The sequence below is a fragment of the Fukomys damarensis genome, unplaced genomic scaffold, assembly GCF_012274545.1.
Source record: "Fukomys damarensis isolate Sample0158 unplaced genomic scaffold, DMR_v1.0_HiC HiC_scaffold_23, whole genome shotgun sequence".
Taxonomy (NCBI): Eukaryota; Metazoa; Chordata; class Mammalia; order Rodentia; family Bathyergidae; genus Fukomys; species Fukomys damarensis.
Window position 1 is genome coordinate 7653098 of NW_022900935.1, and position 26585 is coordinate 7679682.

General features: G+C 48.7%; 2 protein-coding genes across 5 annotated transcripts in view; one reads left to right on the forward strand and one right to left on the reverse strand.

Annotated features, from left to right (window-relative positions):
* Window positions 1-2903: 2903 nt before the first annotated feature.
* On the forward strand, window positions 2904-14669 carry LOC104863564 (endogenous retrovirus group K member 10 Gag polyprotein). Its single transcript, XM_010626071.1, has 3 exons — window positions 2904-4269; window positions 9674-9749; window positions 14531-14669. The coding sequence occupies exons 1-3, from the start codon at window positions 2904-2906 to the stop codon at window positions 14667-14669; spliced, it is 1581 nt and encodes a 526-aa protein (XP_010624373.1).
* A 5349-nt stretch (window positions 14670-20018) lies between these two features.
* Window positions 20019-26585, reverse strand: part of Heyl (hes related family bHLH transcription factor with YRPW motif like) — a 17149-nt gene continuing 10582 nt past the window's right edge. For all 4 annotated transcript variants that reach the window (XM_010625885.2, XM_010625888.3, XM_010625886.2 and 1 more), the window contains exon 5: window positions 20019-24062. In XM_010625885.2, coding sequence (XP_010624187.1) covers window positions 23386-24062 — 677 coding nt within the window. In that variant the 3' untranslated portion in view covers window positions 20019-23385. The remainder of the gene's footprint in view (window positions 24063-26585) is intronic.

The window sequence follows — 26585 nt, forward strand, 5'->3', positions numbered from 1 at the left end:
TTTGAGGCAGGGTCTTGCTTCCAGTAGGCCTTGAAGTTATTATGCATCCCAGGCATTGAATTTGAGGTGCTCTTCCTGCCTCAGGTTCCCTCAGCTGGGATCACAATGTACCACCATGCCCGGCTCCCAGTTCATATTCTTGTGCTGATTTCTCACTTGCAATTTGATATTGGGAAAGAACTCCCTCACCCAGAAGAAAGTGACCTTGGCAGCCTACGGGAATAAAAGCACACAGATGCCTTCTGCAAGAAAAGTCCCCACTCTCCAGCCATTCCGGTAAAAATCTCCCACATTCTCAACATCCCCTGGGGCTTCTTAGAAATGCAACATCTGGTGGGCATGATGGTGCACATCTGTAATCCCAGCACTTAGGAGGCTGAAGCAAGAGGACAGCTGTGAATTTGAGGCCAGTGTGGGCTACAGAATGAGATCCTGTCTCAAACACACACACGCACACACACACACACACACACACACACACACACGCATGCATGCACGCACACACACGTGCACGAAACAAACACAAAAACATGATGTAGCTCAGTGGTGCCATGCCTGCTTGGCAAGTGCAAGGTCCTGAGTTTGATCCCTGGTACAGAAAAAACAAAACAAGCCGGGCGTGGAGTCGCACACCTGTAATCCCAGCACTCAGGAGGCTGAGGTAGGAGGATCGTGAGTTCAAAACCAGCCTGGGCTACATAATGAGTTCCAGGTCAGTCTCAACTACATAGTGAGACCCTGTCTCAAACCCCCCACCAAAAAAACAAAAAGAAAAAACAAAACCCAAACCAAAAATAAATAAGTATTGGGTCAAGGATATAGATCCATGTTTGAGTGCTTACCTAACACTACCAACACCAAGATTAAATCCCTAGCACCCCTAAAACCAAGCCAAGTCACACAAAAAGTTTCTTCTTTCCTTAATCTCTTTGAATGTACCTGTGCTCTACCACAGAACATGTATCCTGAAAATTGCAAATGCAATTCTCTGCTATTACCAGATAAAGTCTGTTTTGGAGAGCCAATCTCTTTGCTGCTCAAATGTAATTTGACCCATTCATCCATTTATCTATCCATCCATCTGAGACAGAGACCGCCACGGGGATTAAGGATAAATTCCCAGTCCTTTAACCTTTTACTTATTAACTTGATTTTTGGCTATTGTAGCTTTCTTCGCTGATAGCCCGCCCCTGCTTCCTCCAGGGTGTACTCTTATCTTGCTTTTTCCTCTTTTCCTCTGCCCCAGCTAGCTCTGCAGAGCCTGTTCCTCCCTCGCTCTTCACTTTTACTTTTTCAAATAAACTTTACCACTGCCATTTTTTTTTTTTTTTTTTTTTAGTTTTGAGTCAGGGTTTTGTTACATAGCCCAGGCTGGCCTTGGATTTCTGGTGATCCTCCGGCCTCAGTCTCCCGAGTGCTGGGATTACAGGAGTGGGGCCACCACACCCAGTCAGCTCTTGTTTTTTTTTGCGGGGGGGGGACCAAAAGCTGCTTTTGCTGAAAAGCAGCAGCTCTTCATTTGGGGTTGTGGATGCCCAGTGGGTGACAAAGAGCAGAACATATATTGACCTTCATCTCTTCTCTCTCTCTCTCTCTCTCTCTCTCTCTTTGAACTGTCAGTTGAACCCAGGGCCTTCACACTGAGCTACATCCCCAGCCCTTTTTATTTTTTTATTTTGAGACAAGTTGCCCTGGCTAGACTAGAGTTTAAAATCATCCTGGCTCAGCCTTCCAGAATGCTGGGACTAGAGGTATGTGCCTTACATCGTGCTGTACCAGTAATCTCTGTTACTTCCAGACTTTCACCAGACCTTTGCTCAGCTCTGCATATGGGCATGCTGACCATTAGGGAGCGTCTGTCTCAAAGCTGGCAAGACAAGGTTAAATAGTGCTACATTTATACAACCTGGCTCACTGCCCCCCAAAAAACTGAGGACACCGAGATAAGATAAAGAGATTTGCAGGGACATTCACCTACCAGCAAGTGTCCAAAAGTCACCAGCCATTGCCCCTAAACCTGTGGTCACCTTGGATTCCAGCAGAGTCTCTGAAAGACTAAGACTGCCCTGAGCAGAGACAAGACTCAGAAACACTTTGCTAAACTGAAACCGAGATAATGAGGGACCAGATCCTAGCCCACCTCAGCTAATCCATAAAAGCTGGTTCCCCTCTTTTGTTAGGGTGCCGTCCTGGAAGTCCCCTCCCTGTTTTCTCTTGCTTTCTAGCTCTGCCCGTGCCTCTCACTGACACTTACGGAAGTGGGAGCATTGCAAATCTGGGCTCAGCCTGGGGAATTTACCCAGATCCTCTCTCAGAGACGGAGAAATGAAAAAGGGATGGTACGGTGAGCCTTTGTGGTGAGCCTTGACATAGGCACGGCCGTGATTGAACTTTGAGTCACCTCGCCGGCACGGATGTGCTGTCGCCCCTAGTAACCGGCTAGTTCAACTGGTGGTCTGACCTGTTGCCTAGCAAATGTAACCCATAATACTTGTTTTGTAGAACTTTGTGACCTTTGCAGTCGGCTACACTCTGTTTACCCTTTTGGTTTCGGTTTTAGCCTATATATACCCCACCCTGAAAAATAAACGGGGCCTTGCTACAAAGAGAGCATGAGCCTGGAACTAAGTATGTGAGACTGTTTGCTCTCCTGTTGCTCTTCCCTCAGGTTTGGGACCTGCTGGCAGGATTCTGACGTTGCGGCTCGCGACAAGTGGCGCCCGAAGAGGGACCTGAGTAAGAGGGACGTTGAGGAGAGCGCCCTGCGATCCAGGGCACTACAACAAGAACCTCGACTGATCCCCGCGGCTCCTGCGGGTGAGTGACAGGGGACGGCAGTCCTGATCACGGCAGTAGTAACAAGGGGTGTAAGCCCTCAAATTCTTAGTTAAAGTATGGGTCAAATGGAGTCTAGAGGTTATGTAGGCAACTCCATACAAAAGTTGCTAAAAGTACAGGGGGTTAAAGTTAAGAAGGCTCAATTGGAAGCATTTGTGAAAATAGTGGATGAAGTTTGTCCATGGCTGTGTGACGCGGCTGAGATAAATCTAGAGGTCTGGGGAAGAGTAGGTAAAGAGCTGCAGAAGGCCTTGACCTCCGATCCTGATAGGTTTCCGGAGAGCTTATTCTCCTATTGGGCACTGTTAAATACAGCTTTGAGAACTCCTTCTCAAAGGGAAATATCTGAGGCTCTCGAAGAGGTTCATGAGGAATTGGAACAAATTCGAGAGGAAAAGTCTCAGGCCTCGGCGCCTCCTCCGGAGCCTCCAGATAGTCCTCCTCCCCTGCCTGCTGACCTCGCACCAGCGGCGTCGCGGCACGGGGAGCCACCTGCGTCTATCTACCCCTGTCTTCCTGTTTGCGAGGAGCGCCTGCCACCTAGCGCCCCGCCATTGAATGACGAGGTAGATACACGCCTCGCTCAGTTGCGACTGACATGTCAGAGGCGGGAGGAAGAACTCCTACTCGAACCGAAGCCAGCTCAGATAGCTCAACAAATGAGAATGTTAAAGGGACCACAAAGGTCTGAGGAGACTCCTCTCCCTCCGGCCGACCCTGTAGCTGCTATCTCGGGAAAGGCAGCTGCCGGGGTATCCCCCATAAGTCAGCCCGCCCTTGCTGAGCGTGGACCTTATGTCCCCACGCCATTGGAGGTGGCAGTAACTGAGGCGAAAAATAGAGGAGAAGAAATTTTTGGGTTTCCGGTTATTCAGACCCAACAAGGTGGATACGAACACCGCCCAATAGAATTTAAGTTGGTAAAGGAATTAAAATTGGCTGTTAATCAGTATGGTACAAATGCTCCTTTTACAACTGCGATCTTAGAGTCACTGGCTACTTCATGGTTGATTCCTAATGATTGGAAGGCCGTAGCTCGTGCTGTCCTGTCAGACGGCGACTTCCTCTTATGGGAGTCTTTCTTTGCGGAACAGTGTCGTGAGACTGCTCGCAGAAATACGAATGCGGGTGTGGCTATTGCTACGCTGGATATGCTGATGGGGGAAGGACCATATGCCTCAACCCAAGCTCAGATAACTATGGGAGGCCCCGTGTTCGATCAGATTGGATGGTGTTTCGTCAGGGCCTGGAAACAGTTGCCTAATGCTGTCAATCTTAGTTTTAGCCTGGGAAATATCAGGCAGGGACCAGATGAGCCTTATGCTGAGTTTGTCCACAGACTCTTAGATGGAGCAGGAAAGATATTCCCTGACGCTGAAACCGGGATGCCTTTTGTTCTCCAGCTTGCTTATGAAAATGCCAATAAATGGTGTAAACCTGTGCTGAGACCTTGGAGAACAAAGACTGATCTTACAGGCTATATTCGCCTTTGTGCAGATGTGAGCAATCAATTGACTGTTGCTTGGGCACAAGCAGTAGCCAATCGAACTGCGCAGGAAGGGGGAAAGTGCCTTTCCTGGAGGAGGCAGTGTCCGTGTGGCTTCTGTGTGATTAAACGGATCTATCAGCAAAAAAAAAAAAAAATAAGTAAATAAATTACGGCGTCATCCCCACAAGAAGTCCTTGCTATCTCCCCAGGGGGACGTATAGCCCAGTTGTTACTATTGCTTTTCCACTCCGAAATACTGTTCTATTAGCAGCCAGTCAAATTTTAAGATGTAACAGTCTAAAAGCAGAAAAAGGACACTTTAAACGGAAGTTTGTTATAGAAGGTTAATAGTAAATGAGATAGAATAATATTAGGAAAGCTATAAGTAAGAGTTGTACTTTTAACATGAAAGGTTTTTGTATGTTCCTCTTGTCTTTACCTAAGAATGTAGAGAATGTTTATGGAAATGATTTATAAAATATTTGCTTGTTGGTTTCAAGTTTGTTATAAAAGGTTTACATTTATAGTCAAGAAGAGTATTCATTCCTTTAACCCTAATTCTACAAGAGATCTCTGTTAATTTTGATCTGCAAGAATTTTGACTAGTCATAACAAAAAGATTTTATAATTCAATTGGCCAAAACCATCTGAGTGCACTCATTAAAATTGTCTTACATGTTTGTCTGTCTTAAGTGTTACATGTTTGTCTGTCTTAAATGTTCAAAGATGTTTGTATGTTCTTGATCAGAATGACGTCAAATGCAAGTGGATTGTTGATTTCTACAATCTGGTTTTATAGGATCAAATAAAAATTAAAAGATAATTAAAATTAAGTTTAGATACCCTCCTTTTGGTAAATAAAGAAGCAGCTGCTCAGAAAATTTATATCTGATCTTTTCACTAATGGGAGCCACCAAAATAATTTTCATAGCCTTATAAAAAGATATATTTTGTTGAATATGCTGTTGGGAATGTTTTGTTGGTTATCAAAGGTCTGAATTGTAGAAATGTTATTGTAATATGTTGCTGATGGTTATTTTCCGTTAAAAAAAAAAGGAAGATCCTGTTGATACAAAGCTACATTACAGGACATAAAAATTCATCTAATTATAATAACTATTATTGCTACTTTTCTGGTATACGAAATGCATTTATATTGTTTGACCATGCAGGTTTTCCAGCATATTGTTTATGATAATAACCTTTTGGTCCAGGTATTCTCCCTTCTCTTCTGCTATACCTAATTATGGTTACAGATATATTTATAGACCCACCACTATCCCTGAACAGCTTGAAGCTGGATTTCCACTGAGGAGACCGGATTGGGACCCCAACACTGAAGCAGCAGAGAAAACTCCAGGATGTGTCTTGGTGCACAAGCGGAGACTTTATTGTCCAGAACAAGGATTTAATGGGACTGGTGATTTAATAAGACATCTCAAGGGTTTTTGGACTGGTCACTCGAATATTGCATGGACTTAGGCTTATCTGTGGGACTTTGGTGAGCAGATTCACGTGTTCCTCAGGCCAACATTTCGGTACTGCCGCTGAACAGTATTTTTCTGTGGGGTTTGCTCCTGTATTGGTGATCATTGTACTTTTGATGGTTCTTTGTATTTGTGGTTGTTGTATGTGTCGCAGGATGACAGGAATGTGTCAATCTTTTGTGTTTCGTCATGGAAGTCTAGCTATGGCTGTACAGGCTTCTTTAGATGACGATACGACACGCGTGGCAATTTACTTGGCTCAGGCTCGACGTGCATAGATCCCCCGCCTTGGGATACTCAATGACGGGTAAGGACGGAAGCTTCTGTCTACCAACCTAAGACAGGTCGTACTGGGACATAAGCCCTGCGACTGATGACGGGTAAGGAGATAGAAGACTTCTGCCGCCTAAGACAGAGGTTCCTTGGCTGATGCATGATGAATGACTAGCATTCATCATGAGAGAGATGGGGGAAGTACGGTGAGCCTTTATGGTGAGCCTTGACATAGGCACAGCCATGATTGAACTTTGAGTCACCTAGTACAGTGAGCCTTTATGGTGAGCCTTGACATAGGCACAGCCATGATTGAACTTTGAGTCACCTCGCCGGCACGGATGTGCTGTCGCCCCTAGTAACGGGCTAGTTCAACTGGTGGTCTGACCTGTTGCCTAGCAAATGTAACCCATAATACTTGTTTTGTAGAACCTTGTGACCTTTGTAGTCGGCTACACTCTGTTTACCCTTTTGGTTTCGGTTTTAGCCTATATATACCCCACCCTGAAAAATAAACGGGGCCTTGCTGCGAAGAGAGCATGAGCCTGGAACTAAGTCTGTGAGACTGTTTGCTCTCCTGTTGTTCTTCCCTCGGCTTTGGGACCTGCTGGCAGGATTCTGACATTGGTGTGAAGGCCCTGAGTTCAATCTCAGTACTGGCAGGGGAGGGAGAAAGCCAAATTTCTACCTCCCCCAGGCAGTCACTATTTTATAGAACTCTTCTGCATCTTTATCTGTGGTCCTATCAGTGTTATGTACTTAACAGAGTGTCACAGGCATAAACCTATGTCAACATGGGTAAATCTAACTTGTTCCTGCTATATCTTGCATGGTGGTAGTGCCACCATACCCAGTATCTCCCTCTCCCAAGGCCAGCATGGGCTACATTGTGATTTCCAGGCCAGTATGAACTACGCAGTGAGACTCTTGACTCAAACACAACACACACACACACACAGACACACACACACAAAACAAAACAAAAAATCTTCAAACAAAACCTAAAAAGGGCTGGGGAAGTAGCTCAGGGCCAAGGCCCTGGGTTAAATACCAGTAGAAGAAGCGGGTGAGAAAAAAGTGGAGATCTGGCTAGAAGCCAGATCTTTTAGTACCTCTCATGCCTTACGCCCATACTGTTACTGGGTAGCTTCTCCTAAAAGTGGCTCACCAGTTGAATGTTACTGGGTTTTGTGGTGCTCTCATCTCCTTCTGGAGCTGATTTGCAGGTTCTTCTCATCTTAAAGAATTAGAGGAAACAAGCGAAAAGCAGTAGCAAAGTTTATTTGAGAAAGTAAAAATGAAGAGTGAGGTAGAAACTAGCTCTGGAGAGTGATCTTGGGCCAACTAAAAGAGGAAAAAGCAACACAAAAGAAAATACAGGGGGCACAGCTACTGTGGGGAAAGCCAAGCTCTCCATGGCTTTGGTGTGTCCTTTATACTGTCCAAATCTCAAGGAACCCCTTGAGAACTTCTGCATATGGGTCCTGAGAGTGACACTGGGATCCCACACCTCAGGCTGACCTCAGGTCTAGGTCATCCTAGTGAGAACCTGCTTGAGTTCCCATGAGAAGTCCATATGCAGGGCTTCTGGAACTGTCCTGTGCATGTGTCTGGGATCTTGTAATTAATAGATCACGGCTACTTCCCCGGCCAGTTTTACCACTTCCTAATGTCCTACCTCAATACTTCTGGGGACGTTATACTATACCTGGGTGGTGTAAATATTGAAAGCCCTTTCAGGTGGCTGGTGTGGAGTTGAAATAGTGGGTGTACAGTGTCTTAGTGTGACCATAGTACCACGAAGCAGACTTTTTTTTTTTTTTTTTGCTGGGAAATTGAACTCAGGACCTCACACTTGCCAGGCAGGGCCTGTGCCACTGAGCTACATCCCTGGCCCCCAAACCAGATTTACAAATGAACCAGGGGTGGTGGCACACACCTGCAATCCCAGTATTCAGGAGGCTGAGGCTTGAGGATCACTGTGAGTTTGACCAGCCTGGGCTACGTAGTGAGTTCAAGACCAACCTGAAACACATAGCGAGACCCTGTCTCAAAAACCACCCTCACAAGGGAATTTAGCCCAGCATGGTGGTGTACACCTGCCATTCCAGCACTCAGAAGATTCAGCCAGAAGGATGATGAACTGACTACATAGTGAGATCGTGCCTCAACAACACAAAACAAAAACAAAACAAAACCCTAACCAACCAAACACACAGAAACCAGAACTTTATTGTATCATAGTTCTGGAAGCTAAAAGTCCCAAATCAAAGTGTCAACACGGCCACATTCCTTCTGTAACATACGAAGGAATTCATCTTTGCTTCTTTTTGTTCTTCTTTTTGGCAGTACTAGGAATTCAATCCAGGTCCTTTACCCTGAGCTACTTCCCAGCCCTTTTTATTTTTTGATTTTGAGACAAGATGTTACTAAATGCCCAGGCTGGGCTCAGACTTGTGAGGCCTGTGTCTCAGCCTGTGGAGCAGTTAGGATTATAGGTGTGTACCACATGCCCATCTTCACATAAAAATTTTATTAAATACATTTATTATGCTTTTTTCATCTGTCTTTTGTTATAGGGATATCAGCTATGAACCCCCCCCCTTTTTTTTGGTACTGGGGATCGAACTCTGGTCCTCACACTTGCGAGGCAGGCAGCAGAACCACTGAGCTAAATCCTCGGCTCACCCACAGACCTTGGTGGGAAAATATATGAGTTCTTCTCCCCTACATAAACAAGGTCACGTTCTGAATCCTAGGGGTCAGGACTTCTGCATATCTTTTAAAAAATTTTGTGTGGGGATTGACCTCAGAGACTTCACACTAAGCTACATCCAAAGCCCGTTTTTCTTTTTTTGATTTTTTATTTTGAGGCAGGATGGCACTAAATTGTCCATATGAGACTTGACTTTTGATCCTCCTGCCTCAGCCTCCCAGAATGCTGAGATCTCAGGTGTGTGCCACCACACCTGGTAGGACTTTTACGTATCTATTTTCAGTGGCAGACACAACTCATATGAAACGGGAAGAAAACATTCATGAGAAGGATGTTCAGCGCCCAAACAAGGACAGTGACAGCAGAGACAGATGAGAAAGGACATTTAAAAAAAATTAGTTAATTTATTTCTTTACACATAACTGAAAGTGACATTACAGTACATAAGTTATTTACAACTGTGCAGTAATGTGTTGCAAAATAAATGATCTAGAAGGCAGTAAAGCACATTATGAAGATATATGAAACTATACAGTGTCCACTCTGTATGGGATTATTGGAGATTAAAAACACTATTGGAGAGTCCTGGCTGCATCCCTCTGTGGCCAAACAGGTGGCAGCCGGGCCCCTCACCACACTGGGGTCCCCAGCATTCCTGTCTGCCTCGAGGGCGGGGCCAAGATGGCCCTGTCCTGCCTCTGACCTGGTGGTCGCTCCAAGGGGCACCTGGAGGGGGTGACACCTTGGTTCACATCCTACAGATGACCAGAATGAACGAGGATCTGAAGCACTCTGTCCTATGGCTGCTCCCGGATGCTCTTCTCCAAGACTGAGCCGCCATCCCCTCATACCGTGGTCTCGTCCTGCCAGGCGGCAACTGCAAGAAAGGACATTTCTCAGAGAAGTCTGGCGTGTGGAAGGCACGGGAGTCAGAGACCGAAGAAAGGTGAGGAGAAAGGCGCTCCTGGGGCTGTAGATTAGAGCGTGTGATAGATGGGGATGAAATGACGTGGACTCTGCCAGGCACAGGGACTCTGGTGGAGGAAGGATGCTCCCCGGGGAGCCTGGCCTGCAAACCTGGGCAGCCCTGGCAGGAAAGTTGCAGACCAGTGGCTCCCACCTGGACCAAGGCGACAGATTCTTCACCAGCTGCCTGCAGCTGTTGCTGCTTCTGATCCATTGTTTCCTGAGACAGGGTTTCACTGCGTGGCCCTCGCCGGCCTTGAACTCATAACTCTCCCGCACTAGCCGCCAGAGTGCTGGGATTCCAGGTGTGCCAGCCTACTTTTCACACAGCAGCCAGAGTAGATATTTAAAACCTGTCCTATGCACCAGTCCTACAAAGTCTGTTGCTGCTTTTACAGGAACATCCGGGCACTCTACTGCAGCTGCCAAGGCTGGGCAAAGCCAGTAGTGATAGTTCTCCTGCCCACCATGATTTTCTTCGACGTTAAGCCTTGTGCACAATGCTCCAACCATTGGCTTTGCCCCGTTCCTGTCCTTGAACCCTTTCCATTTCAGGGCCTCTGCACAGACTCCTCCCCAGCTCTTCACCCCCTGGCTCATTCTCATTCTTTATTTTTTTTCCCCATTAAGTTGATTGGTGCATTTAAAGCAAACAATTGAGTTACATGTATCATCGGGATCTTGTACCTTTACAGGATATGTCTTGGTTCTTATTTTTTCCCCATACTCCTGCCCTCCCTTCTCATTCTTTAGATGCCCTTTGTCAAAGAACAAAAATCACAGTAATTCAGTTTAGCCATCTTGATTGGCTTTATTTTTGGTTTTAGAATTGGGCAATACTTCATTGCGTAAAATACAATAAATTCATATGGGCTGAGCAGAAGAGGTTGGTTTTATAGATAGGAGGCTGAAAAAAGCAGAGCAAAGGAAGTTGGTTATTTCAAAGCCAATTTCCTTATAAGGCAGGGATGTAGAGATAGCAGGGGAAATAACTGATTTTGTGTGTTTGTGTGTGTGTGTGTGTGTGTGTGTGTGTGGTGATGGGGACTGAGCTCAGGGCCTTCACATTGAGTTATACCCCTCGCCTTTTTAGATGTACTTATTCATTTTTACTTATTTACTTTTAAATTTATTGAGTTTTGCTTTTGTTGTTGCTTTTTTTTTTGGACAGACTACTATGTAGTTCAGACTGCCTTGAACTCACTATGTAGCCTAGGCTGACCTCACCTTAACATGTGATGATCCTCTGGCCTCAACCTCCTTTGCACTGGGATTACAGTTGTACACCATAACACTTTGGCTTTTTTTTTTGAGACAGGGTCTCACTATGTAGTTGAGACCTGGAACTCACTATGTAGCCCAGCTGGTCTCGAATTCACTCACAGTGATCCTCCTGCCTCAGCCTCCTGAGTGCTGGGATTACAGGCATGCCCAAATCTGGCTATTTCTTATTTTGAGACAAGATCTTGTAAAGTCACCAAGTTTCCCAGACTGGGCTAAAATTTGGGATCCTCCTGCCTCAGCTACCCAGAGTACTGGGACTACAAGCATGCATCACCATGCCCAGCTAGCTTACTTTTTTGTGTGTAAGGATCAAGGCAGTGTGAACATCATTATCTTGACCATTGAAATTGGCCTGTTTGGGAAATTTGACTATTATCTCTCTAAATCTGTTTCTCGGGTCAGATAAACAGCCCAATTTCAGGTTAGTGATTATGGTCACATGAGTGACTCCATTTTGATCTTCAGCCTATGTATTGGACCCAAAGCAAGAGTGTAAAACAATGGCCTCTGCATTTTTTCTATCAGGGCAGGAGTTCAGGGAGAGGCAAAATGGCTGGAGAAGTAGGTGTGGCCTGTGAATTACAAAGTTCCAGGAATTACAAAGTTCCAGGACACACTGCAAAGAACAGTTCACAAAGCCCTGCTGTTGAACCAATCAGAGAGTGCTGTCTTCAATTACAGATTTTTGATAGGACGACCTGGGCCTGACCTCAGCTGAGGAGTGGGAGGTACAAAAAGATGGTCACCATCAAGTCAGTACCACTGTTAACATCTCTTTTCATACCTTTAGTTGTCCAGACTCACTCTGCAGAGCCAGTTTCTTAACTTCTCAGACCTTTAGTAAATGTAAAAGCTCCCTACCTTTTACACCTCTTTTTCGGTTTTTTGAGACAGAATCTTGCTATACAGTCCAGGCTGGCCTTGAACTCACTATTTAGTCCAGGCTGCCCTCGAACTAGTGGCGATCCTTCTGCCTCAGCTTCCTGAGTGCTGGGACTACAGGTGTGGGGCACCATGACTGGCTTCCTCTTTGCATTGTTTTTTCAAAACCAATTATTTGCTCAGGATGGAAAGAACCTTAGAGTGCACCTCTAGAAGGACACTTTAGTGCTCTAAAACCTGGTAGCACCATCACCTCCCTGCAGAGGTCTTTCACGACAAGCCTCTGTAAGACAGCAGTGTGCTATGCCCCTTCAGAGCCTGTAAAGGTTCCTCATCAGTTCTAGTAATCTGTCTTTCCTAGACTATCAACTGTACCAGGTCGGAAGGCAGTGTGACTTGGCTGGGTGTAGCTCAGAAAGGGAGTGTGGCTGGCTCAGGCTCTTCCTCCCTGTCCAGCAGCGGTGTCTGCGTGCGGGAATAACTCGGAAACTCTGGCTGAGCTAACCAGTGGCCTCACAGGTTTGTGACACATGTGTGAGGGCAGCAGGGAATGGAAGGGAGAAAGCAGACGAGTGAAACCCTCCAGACAGCCGCATGGAAAGGGCCCCGAATGAGCACCAAGCGTGAGCAGAGACTTGGCCAGCACGCTCAGTGGATGGGATTTCGATCCCTGAATTTATCTGGGAGGCTTCAGAGATGGCGGCAAGTGGAGGAGGTTCCCCGCTGCAGGAGGTGAGAGGGTCGCAGGGAAGAGGTAGTGGATCCCAGAGAGAATGAAGAATCAGATGCAGAGTCTGCAGGGAAAGAGGCGGCGGTGGGAGCCGGTCTCTGTGGGGAGTTAGGCTGGGATGGAGGAGGGTGGTGTCTTTCACAGCTCCTCCCAGGAGGAGAAGAAAGGGAGGAAGGGCGGGGGCAGTGTCCACAAAGCTGGGGCAGCTTTGGGCTGATGACACCGGTTTTCTGGAAAACTTGGTGTGTGCTGAGGGTGGGGGTTCTGGAGTAGGTAAGGGGCGCGCAGCTTTGATTTTTGTTACTTTTCTGGAGCATTCAACGTGGCCAACCTGTTCCTCCTTGAAGTGCTTCCCTTCTTGGCTTCTGTGATGTTTGGCGTTTCCATCTAACAAACGTGATGCCTCTTATCCCAGACTCTGTGGTAGGAGGTGCTGAGGATACAGCGGAGACCAAGATAGTCTTGGGCCCTGCCCTCCTGGAGCTTCCAGACTCCTGTGGGGATATTTTGCAAGTAACCACATGATTTCCTTGTATTCCATTGCCCAGTGGTCCCTTCTGGGCAATTTCTTTACAAGCTGCTCTTTTTCTATCCATCTTGGATGTTCCTGCTTTATTCCTGGGTCCTGGGCCCTCCTTTCTCTTCCCGTGATACTGACAAAGCATGGTTTCTGGACCATCACAATCATCTAGGAGTTTGTTAGAAATGAAGTACAGTGGCCGGGCGTGGTGGCACACACCTGCAATTCCAGCACTCAGGAGGCTGAGGCAGGAGGTTTGCCTCGAGTGTGAGGCCAGCCTGGGCTACATGGTGAGTTCAAGATCAGCCTGAACTACATAGAGAAACCCTGTCTCACAAACACTAAAAACAGAAATAAGAAATGAAGTGCAGTAATCCCAGTGTAGGGAAAGAGGGGACCCTTGGGTAAGGTTAGAGTAAGGGACATGGGATTTTTTAGAAGGGAGGAGAAAAGTAGCTTCTGCTTAAGAGCAGGCAGTTTTGTGGTTTTACTTCTAAAGCAACCAGCCCATCACACTGTAGATAACCTTGGATCGGCTCTCAAACTGTTTCCCCCGCTCCTCTGTGGTTTGAACATCCTGAAATGTCCCTAACTCTGTGGAGTAACTCCCGGACGCACTGGATGGTCTTGTACCCTTAACAATGAGCCCATTCACCGATTACATGGGTGGATAGAGACAGCCCGTGTCCCACAAAGACAGGACTGCTGTCCTATATCCAGAGGCCGCCCAGTTCTGAAGCCCCTTGTCCCCGGAGTGGCTGTGAACTGCCACAATAAATCTGCTTTCTCTCTGAACCGTGACTTCTGATCCTTTTCCTCGTTCTATGCTGGAGAGACAAGCCCGGCAAAGTTTATGGGCAGGGTGGTGAGCCCAGATCCACTGACACAGCACCAGCAATTGGGAAGCTGAGGCAGGAGGATGACAAGTTTCAGGCCAACCTGGACAACACAGGGAAGCTGTCTCAAAAACAACAAAACAAAACCTTTTGCCTCAGCTTCCCAGAGTGCTGGGAGTATAGGCACGCGCCACCACCTTACTGAAAGATGTATTACCATACTCGGTTTTCCCATCCATGAACAAATGCTACATCTTCATTTATTTGGGGGAGCAGTTTTAGATTCCCAGCCAAACTGAGTGGAAAGTAAGAGTTGCCAACGCCCAAGCCTACATTCCGCGCATCTGCCTCCCCGCGTCCCCACCCGAGGAGCCCAGCCCTCGGTGACGCTGTCACCAAAGTCTGTCGTTGACAAGTATGCCTGACAGGTCCCCACTTTCACGGATCCTCCCTGCTCTACCGTCCTCCCTCCCCTCCCCGGATCTGGCCACCGCAGATCTGTTTTGCAGGCTCCTTTTCCTGAATGTCACATCGGAGTCACGCATGAGCAGCCTTTCAACCGGCTCTGCTGCGCTGGGCGAAGGCGGCTTCCGCGGGTCCCTCCTGGGGTCGCGAGGTGACAGCGTGGTCCCCCTGGAGTGCTGGTGACGTGCTGAGCGGTGAGGCATGGTGGGAAGTGTTCAGGTCTTTGAGTGCTGCCCTCATGTGAGATGAACTTGAGTGTCTTTTATTTCAGCTTGTTCTCTGGAAAGGAGTTCTTACAAAAGAGAACAACTGGCTGTGTGGTGGTAGTGCTCTGGAGGAGTTCCAGTGCTCTGGGAGGCTGAGGCAGGAGGATTGTAAGTTTCTGCCCAGTCCCTGCAATTTAGCACGACCCTGTCCCCAAATAAAAAATAAAAATGGGCTGGGGATGTAGCTCAGTGTAAAGGTGTACTGCAAAATGAAGAAGGAAAGAGAAAGCAAGCAAGCAAGCAAGTCAGCCCTTTTCAACTTGCTGTATTTTCCACTTTATATGGGTTTACAGTATCGGGGCTTAACCCATAGTCCAGAAGCATCTGTTTGGCACAGCAGTTGTGACGTTTTCATTTTAGCTGACCACTAGGGGGCAGTAAGGGATAATGAATTTAATACATAATGAAAGGAAGAATTTAAGGTAGTTGAAACCTAGTTTTTAACCCTCCTTTTGCCCACGAAGATACTGAGATTTAAAGGTGAGAGACTTGGTGGTACATGCCTATAATCCCAGCATAGCTGATCAAGGCCAACCTGGGCCACATTATGAATTCAAGGCCAATTTGAACTACATAGCAAGATCCTGTGAAAAACAAAACAAAATTGTCCAAACTGTGTATTCTAGTAGATAGCAAGTCAGGAATTTTAACCCAGTCTGTCTGACTCCAAATTTCACTGATTTTGGTACAAAAACTTTTCTCCATTTTTTCCCCATTCATTCATTCCCTGTTTTTCTTTGTTTTGGTTTAGGTTTTTGTTTGTATTGAGATAAGGTCTTGCTATGTCAGTCAGGCTGGCCTTGGACTCAGGGCAATCCTCCTGCCTCAGCCTCCCAAATGCTGAGATTCTAGGCCTGTGCCACCATACCTGGCCCATTCATTCATTTAAAACCAATACAACAGCCTAGGCTGAGGCAAGAGGAGTATTGTGTATTTGAGGTCAGTCAGGGCTGCATGGTGAGTTTAAGGCTAGCCTGTGATACATAGGGAGACCCTGCTTTAGAAAAAAAAAAATCTTCCAAAAACAAACAAAAAGAAAGCGACAGAGTAGAGTTGCTAAGGATTTAGTCTCTGGAGGGCTGGGGATGTGGCTCAGTGGCACTGCCCCTGCCTGACAAGTGCAAGGTCCTGAGTTCAATCCCAAAACAAAACAAAAATAAATAAATAAAATATAAAAAGAATTTGGTTTCTGTAGTCAAATCATCTGGGTTAAAATTCCAGCTCCACCCAGGCGTGATGATGCACATCTGTAACATCAGCATTCAGGAGGTTGAGGTGGAAATATCACCATGAGTTTGAGGTCAGCCCGGGCTGCATAGTGAGTTCAAGACCAGCCCGATCTATACAGTGAGGCCTGTCTCAATAAAACAAACACACAGCCAGATGTGGTGGCGCACATCGCCTGTAATCCCAGCACTCGGGAGGCTGAGGCAGAAGGATCGCTGTGAGTCCGAGACCAGCCTGGGCCACATAGTGAGTTCCAGGTCAGTCTCAACTACACAGTGAGACCCTGTCTCAACAAACAAACAAACAAACAAAAAACCACACACATACACAAACAAATCAAGCTAAGGCTGGGGATTTAGCTCAGTGGTTCCAGACACCCTGTCAACAAACAAACAAACAAACAAAAAACCACACACATACACAAACAAATCAAGCTAAGGCTGGGGATTTAGCTCAGTGGTTCCACCGCCTGCCTCCCAAGCCAAGGTCCCCAGTTCCATCCCTGGTACCAAACCAAACAAAACAAAAAAACAAATCAAGCTATCATGAACTCAGCTAGTATTTACTATTCATCTGTGATGTATGGTGCATTGCTACTGTGTATTATTGCTGTGTTCCAATAGCAGCACTCTGGGTACTGGGAATAGCAAAGACATAGAAATCCCTGCCTCCTGGAGCATTCTAGGAAGGGAGATACACGATACATGAAATTTCAAAAAGTAATATTTTTCTTAGTGTGAGTATGAAGATGGCCAAAGTAGATCACGGAAGGGGACCAGGAGGCTGAGGCTGGACGAAGGAGGCTTGCGTTCAAAATGGGGCTGTCAGAGAAGGCTGTACTGCAGCAACCTTGAGCAAAATCCAAAGGAGGCTGAGGCAGGAAGGTCAGGAATTTGAGGCCAGCCTGGGCTACACAGTGGGACAGTGTCTCAAAAACAACCTGAAGAGATGTAGGGGCCAGTGGTGTGGACCTGGGAGCTACAGGGACATCTGGGAGCAGAGCCTATAGGCAGAGTAAGGGCTAGGGCCCTGAGAGAGGACTTCATTCCACTTCAAGGATCAGTAAAGAGGCCAGGACTCTGGAAGGGAGCACAGGATGGGTGAGATCCGAGAGAGAGGTCTGGAGGTGAGGGCTGGGGTGGGAGCTACCAGAAAGGCTCTGGCCTTCCGGCAGCCTGGGAAGTCGTTGGAAGAGGCTGGGCGAAAGGCCCTGTTGCGTTCAAAGGCCCTGGGGCTGCTCTGAGGAGATGGACGATGGGACACACGGATGGTGTGGGTGATAGGGAGCCCAGGAGGCCAGCACAGGATCAGAGGGGAGATGGTGACCAGCGAGGGCTCGGGCAAGTGGAGCAGAGTGGGTGTGAGAAGTGCGAGACTCTGGATATACACTGCAGGCAGAACTGATGGGATTTGCTAGCAGGCGGGATGTGGGCTGGGAGAAAAAGAGGGACGTCAGGGAACACTCCAGGGCTTTTGTCCTTGAGCAACCAGAAGCACTGAGGTGCTGTTTCCCGGGGCCCTGAAGATCTGAGGCCTGTGTGTCGGGAAGGCAGCGGATGTCGTGGGTGTGGTTTGGCTGGGTCCAATTTGGACGCCTCTGGGATGCTGGCTGTTGATATCCAAGTCTGGACATTGGTCCCGGCCAGAGATGTCACTGTGGCACTTGTGAGCGGGGCCTCAACTCTGACCACACAGGGAGGCTGAGGGGTTCCTTCCTCAGCGACCCAAGCACTGGGCTGCATCCTAGGGAGCCGGCTTCAGCCTCTTTCCCAGCTACCCCGTGTCTCCCCACAGGACACCGTCCTCAGTACCTGGGGCCACATACGTAATGCCAATACCTCGGTCATTCACTGTATTGGGCCAGGCACTACGGGCGCTAGGCCTGGAGATCCCCAAGTCTGGTACCCATTAACTCAAGCCTGAGCCAAAGTCTCATTTTCTCACCAGTGAGTCCTGAGAAGCCCAGTGAGTTTTATTTCCTGTGCCAACCTTGGTTAGTTAGGTTTGGTTCTGGATGGGGCTGTGTTTTAAAAACAAGTGTGTGGAGTATGGAGCACACACCTGTAATCTCAGAACTCTGGAGGCTGAAGCAGGAGGATTACTGCATGTTTGGGGCCAGCCTGGGCTACATAGTGAGTTCAAGGCCAGCCTGAACTGCATAGTGAGACCCTGTCTCAAAAAACAAACAAAAAGGCTTATTTTTACTGTTGGGGTCAGCTGATGTCCAGACCTGGTTTTTCTATCTGCTTTCCCCAGAAAGGAGGAAAGGAAGCCAGCATCCTGAATTTTATACAAAGGCATACTCAGTGTCCCCTAAATGAGTTATATGTTCCAAGGCCCTCAGCTCACGTGTTAGCTTTTGTGCCACTGAAATGAGCCATCTACAGAAGCCGCTTGTGAAGAAGAGGTTCATTCACCTCACAGTGTCAAAGGTTCAAGGTCTCAAGATCAAGCAGTGGCAGGGGAGGGGGTGTTGACTGGGCCTTTGGTGTGGGCATGGATGGAGGCCCGATGTGGCAGGGCCTCTGGGAGGAGAAAATGGGCACAACTTCAACAGAAGCCAAGGGAAAGAGCCCGGCACAGTCCCTTCCAAAAGGACAGCGTCAACGCCTTGAGGAGCTCCCACCCATGCCCATGTCTTAAAGATGTCACTGCCTCCTAACAGAGCCACCCAGGGGACCAACCCCCATCACTAGGGACAAACCGTACTCAGGCTTGGAAGCACAGCAGGTTTCTTAGTCATCTATTATGTATGGTTCAAGGCCTAGGAGAAGGGCCAGGGGACAGAGATGCCCTTGTGGAAATTTCTGCTTTGCCCCTCAGAAAGCATCAGTCTTTTTCAGGCTTCCACACTGGAGTTTAATCTATGGAATGGAAATCTGCCTGACTAGGAAAGAAATCCCACCTCTTTGGTTCAAGCCTCCTAATGAGATTCCTGAGCCCTTCCCAGATCAGTTAAATCATAACTCTGAGGCCTGGGCAGTGGGTTGTGTGTGTGTGTGTGTGTGTGTGTGTGTGTGTGTGTTTGAGACAGTGTCTTGCTATGCAGTTCAGGCACGTCGTGAACTTGGATGATCCTCCTGCCTCAGTTTCCCCAGTGCTGGGATAACAAGGTGTATGCTATTATACCTGGCTAGGCAGTGATAATTTTTGAAAGCGTCTGGCTGTTTGCATGCACAGATAAAGCTGAATACAAATATTACCCCTGCCCAATCGCCTGCACTACCCTGAGTTTCTTAAGCAAGGTCTGACCTTGGCATTTGGAAAAACCTTCTGTGGCCCCTGTTGCCTATGGGCTGAAGCCTGTACCACAATGCACAGCACACTTGAGATATTCACAGTCTTCTCCCAGCCTCCTCCTGTGAATAACACGAATGTGAAGACTGTTTCACACCACCCAGGCACACTGAGGGCTGGGTGGGTGTCGTGTCACTCCCTTCACACCCGACAAGATGAGAGCGTCATGCCTTGGCTCATTTCCTACCTGGAAAAGCCCTGGGGAGTGTCTGATGTGGTTACTCCTCAATTAGCAGCAGCCATTAGGGTATCCTCCCTATTTTATAGACGAGAAAGTCGAAGTTCAAGGAGGTTAAGGAACTTGCTCAAGGCCACAGCTCATTAATCAGGACTTAGTAGCGAAGTCTGGCTTTACCGCTCGGGCTCGCCTACCTTAACTCACTACCGAGGGACTTCTTCATGCCCACCTTACCAGCTAGCACTCAGGCAGAGGGTCTGCCCCCCTCAGAGTGATGGTGTCCTTGTCACTTCTGGCTCTGTCAGGCCTGTGGGTGTCTGCTGGATCAGTTGGGAGCTGAACCCATCCAAGCCAAGCCAAGGTAAAGAACCAACCTCGGGCAGCCTGCACATCCTCAGCAGTCAGCACGCTTGGCCTCCTTGGACCATTCTTACAGAACATCCAGTCTCTTGGTCCTGGCTCCCCCTTTGCTCCCCTGCTTGCCCTGAGAGTCAGCCCCTCGGTTGAGATCGCCCCTAGAAGGGCTTGTAGCACCCATAGCATGAGTCCAGAAGACTTCTTACCTCTTCAGTTCATTTATTCAACAAAGATTCACCGGACACTGATGATAATAATCCTGGCACCGTGTTTGGTGCTGGGTACAGAGTGAAAAGTGGACCAGGCACGGTCCCCAGCCTCACAGAGCTTGTGTTGCAGTGGGTGGGGGCAGTTAGCCAGTGAACAAATACACAAGTGTGTATATAGTGACAAACTCCCCGATACCAAAGGCCGATCAGACCCTCAGCTACCTCTTGGGGAGAATCATGAGGCAAAGAGAGAGAGACACAATTTTCAAGATATAAAGGGGAGACTGGGAGGAGACCTGCCTCTAGTGGACAGACTCAAATAAAACTGCATTGGCCCGCTTTTATTAGCCAGTGAGAAGCGCAGTAGGAGGGGGTAGCACGAGTCTCATGGGACAGCAGCTATAGAGAATAGGTGGATAAGGATTAAGTTGATGAGGAACCAGATTTTCTCTATAAGAAAATGCCTGTGTATTGACTGCTGACCTCAGCGGATGCTGTCTCGCCTCAGGAGTGCCAGGTTATCTGCATTCTACCCATAGCCAGAGGGCACGTGGCCTTCCACATACTTCCTTGTGCCCGAGGCAAGACAGCACCCACCTCAGGACTGAGATCTGAGTTATGTAGCCTAGTCCTCAACACCCCAAGAAGGAAAGGGAGCAATGGGGCCCTTTGAGTTTGATTAACTATTCAAGCGTAGTAGTCAGGGAAGGCCGTAAGGAGGTGGCACTGAAGCCAAGGCCTGAGGGTTCCAAGACCCTAGCCACGTCTAGGATAGAGAACGGCATTCTGGGTGAAGGGAACAGCATGCTTGAGGTGCTATTAGAAGGAGCAAGGTAGGAATGCTGAGGAAATAAAGACAAGCTGGGGGGCAGAAGTGGCAGTACAAGTTTGGGTCTAGAGGGAAATGAGGCGCGAACTAGGGTTGGAGCAAAAGAGGAAGACCTAGGATTCTATCTCTAGAATAAAGAGAGGAAGAGTTTTAGGGAATCGTGGATATGATGTGATCCACATGATTCAGGTTCGCTGAATCTGTTAAAAACAGATGACAAAGCAAGAGGTGAGGCTAGGAGATCCTGTGGAAGCTGGGACAGTGGCCTGGGGAAGAAACGTGGCCAGGTCAGTATGGTGGCTGTGGACTTGCAAGTCGATGGACTCCTGAGATTTTTTTTTAAGTAGAATCTACCGGAGGTCTCCAGTAGAACTAAATCTTTATTGGCTGTAACACCCCTGTGGTGGGGTGGGTGGAGTCAGGGTACCAGGGAGGCTTGAGAACAGAGACTGAGGACCCAAGTTCCCATCTGTGGGAACAAACACACAGTCACTTTTCCGACAAGTTCTCAGGGGAACAAACCGGGGAACAACCAAACACTGAAAGCGCTGAGCCACTTCCGACTCTTTTCAGTGATGTCAGCAGACTGTTTCAGCATTGGGTACCCACAGCATGGAAATGTGTCTCCCACAGCCTGGCTGGGCTCTCAGGCCAGGAGGTCACCAAGCTGTAGGACCTTAGGGCACCCTGGGATCCAGGGACCAGCTGGAGAGCAAGGAATAGGAGGAGAGGGAGATTCAGGGTGGGGAGGAGGGGCGGGGGTTCCTCTTCCTGTCTTGAATGTGCTCTTCCCTGAGACAGGTGAGACTGGTCTTTGCCTTTTGTCATTTCCTCTGTCCCCTCTCCCAACTCCTGGTAGCCTATGTGACTGTGCTCCCCCTATTCTCTCTCCCCCCTCAGGGGCAGCACCTGCCATAACCCGCTCTCTGCAGCAAGGCCCGCTTGTCTTGCTGTCACCCAACTCAGATCGTTCCACAGGACAGCAGACTGATCAAGCAGGCTCTCCTCGCTAAGAAATGAAAGGAGTTGCTTACTTACCTCTTTAGCCCTTCCTGAGCAACTTGCTTTTCAAAAGAGCTTTCTGGATCACTCAAATAACCTCTGCCCTCTGCCCCACTTCTTTGAAAGGGCCCGTTGCTCCAGGGTTTTGTAAACTACTTTTGTGCACACAGAGCCTCCTTACTGTAGCCTGAGGAGGGCGGATCCCATCAAAGGCTGGTTTCGGAGAGCCTTGGGTCAGGGACATGGAGAGTATTTAATAACCAGTGTGACATGAGCACTAATAAGTGGTCAGCTTGGGAATCCAAAGCCTTGGGTCCACTGGGCATTAACCGGATGGTGGTGGTCCCGGGGAAGATGCCCAGTGCCCGGGACACTCAGAAGCATAGGGCGGGTGGGGGTCTTCCCCAGTGAGTACAGAAATGTCTGCACTTTGTCAACTAATGTGGTAACACCGAATGCCACTCCAGTCTCTGCTGTTGCACTGGGAATGGACACCAGGCCCTTTGTCCCTCCTTTAGAGGAAAATGGCCTAAGGCAGAGCTGCTGAATGAAACAGCCTCTGAGCAAAGCCAGCGTGCAGACTCTGGGTGAACAGGATCGCAGGCCCTTGACCCTCAGAGTGACCTTGAAGGGCCTAGCCACCTCTGATTGTTCTTCCTTCTTCCCCTCCTCACAGTTATTTTTGTCCAGCACGACAGCCCTTGGCTGTGGCAACAGTCTGGGCTCTGCAAGCTGACGCAAAACAGTCAGCTCGAGCGTCTGGTTCTGAATCCCAAGAGGATGCCCACGTGGGCTGTGGTGCTCTGCACTGTGCACCCTACGGGGTGGGACCACACACAGGGAGGGTGGTGACCACCAGTGCCAGGGAGCTAAGTGCTCGCTTGTCCGTCCATCTCTGGCTCCTTCCCGGCAGTGCTGTGTGGCCTGGCGGTCATGACAGACATCCTGTCACATAGAAACCTCCTGGCCTCACTGGTCAAGCCAGCCTAGGTCTGGGGCCTGCTGGGCTGCAGGAGGGTGGATGTCTGCACCAGGAAAGCAGCAGCAGCTCCTGCTGAGCCCCCAGCATCCAGGCATTGGCTGCCGTGGAGAGTGAGGTGGCCAAAGGCAGGCGGGCACAGCCAGGCAGGGTGCCAAGAAACCTGTTGGTGGCCTCTGCTCACTTACTGTTTCCAGGATATGAGGCAGCCTGCCTCCAGCCAAGGCATCCTTTTTGCTAAAGCTTTGACCTCAGACCCAAGAGCCATGTATACTGGATAGAAGAGGGGTCCTGGGCACAGCTCTTAGGGACTCCTGAGACACCATGACTCACGGCACAGGTGAGAAATGGGACCAAACCTCTGAGATCGGAACAGCTCCAGGGCAGAGGAGCCAGATAAACAGACTGGACTGACAGAGAGGAGGAGGGAGGGGACTCTGACAGGTGAAGAAGGGGCCTTCACAGAAGCGCCTGTCTGGGGAGCAAAAGCAGAAAAGGCAGTGCCATTTTTTAGAGCCTCCTTGCTTCTGGGGGATGTGGGGGTGGGGGAGCATCTCAGAAAGCACCAATTTCAGTGATTTCAGAGGTCCAGGAGCGGCAGAGCACAGCCCCGGAAGGCCTCCCAGCTGGCGCCAAAGAAGATGCCCTGGAGACGGGAATGGCCACGTTAGCCGCAGACCCCACAGCACCAGGGGGCCTAGGGGAGGGAGACCGCAGGAGGGGAATGAGGTGGCTGCTCCTGGAAGCCCTGCTGCTGGAGGCCACAGGGAGGGAGGCAGCTGGCCTTTCCAGAGGACCAGCCCTCTGGATGGAAGATGCCCCCTGACTGGGCAGCAGACCCCTCCGTTCTGGAAGGGTGGTGCCAGAGGCTCTGCGCATGGGTGTGGTTCGGAGGCCTGGGACGGGGTAAGCGAGAGAGGAGGTGCTGGGGACCACAGGGCTGGGCACTCTGCCCAGAATGGCAAGCTGGCTGTTCAGGGCTGGCAGCCCTGGGCAGCTGTGGAAGAAGGACCAGGGCCACGCAGGCAAGGCTGCCAGGGGGCTGGTGGATATGGGCGAAGGCTCCATCTCAGCCGCATAGCTGTTGAGGTGGGAGAGAAGGCGAATCCGGACAGGGTCTGCACGGCTGCCGGGCCCTTCCAGGACCCCCAGGTACCTGACGACCTCCGTGAGGCACTCCCGGAAACCAATGCTCCGGAAGTCAACCGCGAGGGCTCTGGCGTCAAAGAATCCTAAAGAGTGAGGCAAGGCGGTGAGGGTGTGGTGAGCAGGGGAGAAGCGCGGAGCTGCCCCTCCCATGCACTCCCTGGGTGACCCTGGCTCTGTCCCCGTACCCCGCTGAGGCCCATCTCCCAATTGTAAAATGGAAATAAAAGCTCTCATCTGGGATGGAGAATAGTGAATTGTGAGGATCAAATGAGTTCACTAAACTATGAGCCTGGAACTGTAAAAATGTATTATTTTCATCAGACATTGTGATACAAAGAAGAAACTCGGTGGCCAAGACAACTTCATTAAGTGGGCACTTGCCAGGTGTGGGAAGGCTGTGCCTGTGACAGTGTAGGATAAACCCCACCTGCTGATGGGAGCAGAGGAGGGGAGGGGAGATGGTGACAGTAGCCACAAGAGTTCAGAAGTCCCTCGGAGAAGGTAGCTTTGTGCAGCAGTGAAGCATGAGGTCTCTGGGAGTTGGGTTCAAATCCTGACCCTGCCACTAAACTAGAGAGGCCTGACCATGAACAAGTTTCTGCGTCTCTCTAGGCCTCCATTTACTTAGCTATGAAATGGAGAAAGAACAGTACATGCTGCACAGAGATGTGAGGGTGAAATGAAATAGCGCTCAAGAAAAGGCTCCTTAAATGAAGAGGTAGCTGTGGCTTATACTATTGCTCACCTCTTGTTGCACCTGGTTTTGCCCCCTGGTTCCAAAGGCAGCCTGGGATGCCAGACCCCTCCCTCACAGGTCCTCAGTTGCTGCCCTCAGGCCAGCGCTCTCTTTGGCCTGGTATCAGCGAGGGACCAGGTGGTTGTCACAAGGCACTGACACTCACTGCTCCTTTCTGCTCTGCTTCCTGGCAAACAGGCCCAGCCAGCACAGCCTCATAACCATGGCAGCAAAAACCAGTCCCTGGTTCATAGCTGAGGTCCCCCAGAGGGACAGCTATATTTGGAGTCAGGCCAACTTTCAGATGAGACCTGGACCTGCTGTATATTTAGGTGCGCTACTGTGTGTAAATTCCTTTATCGAATTTGCTACTTATTTTCTTTTCTGTAATGGGGATTTAACCCAGGGCCTTTGCACTGAGCTGTATCACCACCCTCCTTTTGAGATAGGGTCTTGCTATGTAGTTCATGCTGGCCTTGAATTCACTATGTAGTCCAGGCTGGTCTTGAACTCACAATGATTCTCCTGCCTCAGCCTCCCAAGGACTTGAATTACAGGTGTGTGCTACATACCCAGCTTTAGTTTTTTATTTTGAAACAGAGTCTGGTTAAGTCACTAAATTGCTCAGGCTGGTCTCAAACTTGCTATCCTCCCGCCTCAGTCTCTCCAGTGCTGGGATTAGAGGTGTGCGCCACCAGGCCTGGCTATGTACTTCTCTTAACTATAAGTCCTTATCTTCCTATTAGTCCTGAGCCTGACAGTAGTGACAAGGACAACCTCACCTTCCAGGTTCTTGTGAGAATCAAAGGAGAAAACATAAATGGAAGCATTTTGAAAGCTATAAAACGCTGCCCATATATTAATCACTGCTTTTAATAGTTTAGCCATGAATGTAATCTGAAACGTGCCCCTCTGGATGCTTAGACACAGAAGTCTCCACAGACAGCAATGCATTCCTTTGGCGGAAGGTTTCCTGAGGGTGATTTATATCAAGGTTATGAGGCAGGTTTGTCAAACTCTGCAGATTCCTAAACTCCAAGCCAGACCGACTGCCTCAGAACCCTGGGGTGGGGAGAGGCTGGTGGCCACAACTCTGCCTGCTCCCAGTGAGATGGCTACATGCTAAGGCTTAAGAAGCCCCCAACCGGGCCTCTCAAAATGCAGCTGTCTTCTTCCAGGGTAGACAATTGTCAAAAAAATATGATGAAGTTGAATTTTTGTTTTGTTTTATTTTGTTGAAATAGGGTCTCCCTATGTAGTTCAGGCTGGCCTTGAACCCACTGTATAGCCTAGGCTGGCCTCAAACTCATAGTGATCCTCCTGCCTCAGCCTCCTGAGTGCTGGGATTACAGAGATGTGCCACCATACTCAGCTTGAAGTTGGAATTTTAAAAGTTTATTATAGTAAAGGACACATTGCCATTAATTTCCATCAAAATACTCCCCCTCTCTTCCAAAATACTTATCCTAGCATTCTTGCCACTTTCTGAGTCTTTCATGTTTTTACAAGGCATGATAAAAAAATACAGTGAATGTTGCTGTCATGTGCCATCCAGTGGAGAGGCAGACTCTTGAAAACATTACAATGTGCCCTTATCCATCCACCTTACACACTAGATCTGGCACCGTGTGACCTGTGGCTCTCCCAGAAAGTCAAAATGATCATGAAAGGTAAACATTTTGAATCATTTCAGGATATTGAGACTGCCACAACAGTGTAACTAAAATGCTTACAAGAGGGGTGGGGATTTAGCTCAGTGGTTCGGGCGCCTGCCTCACAAGCTCAAGGACCCGAGCTTGATCCCCAGTACCAAAAAAAAAAAAAAAAAAAAAAAAATTTTAAAAAAAAAAAACTTCTGGGGCGGGGGTTG

Bases quoted from the DNA above. Each gene is read 5' to 3' on its own strand.
- LOC104863564 (XM_010626071.1), top strand. From the start codon at position 2,904: ATGGAGTCTAGAGGTTATGTAGGCAACTCCATACAAAAGTTGCTAAAA. The intron at 4,270-9,673 runs GTAAACCTGTGC...TCGTCCTGCCAG, and splicing joins TGAAAATGCCAATAAATGGT to GCGGCAACTGCAAGAAAGGA. The intron at 9,750-14,530 runs GTGAGGAGAAAG...TCTGTTTTGCAG, and splicing joins GAGTCAGAGACCGAAGAAAG to GCTCCTTTTCCTGAATGTCA.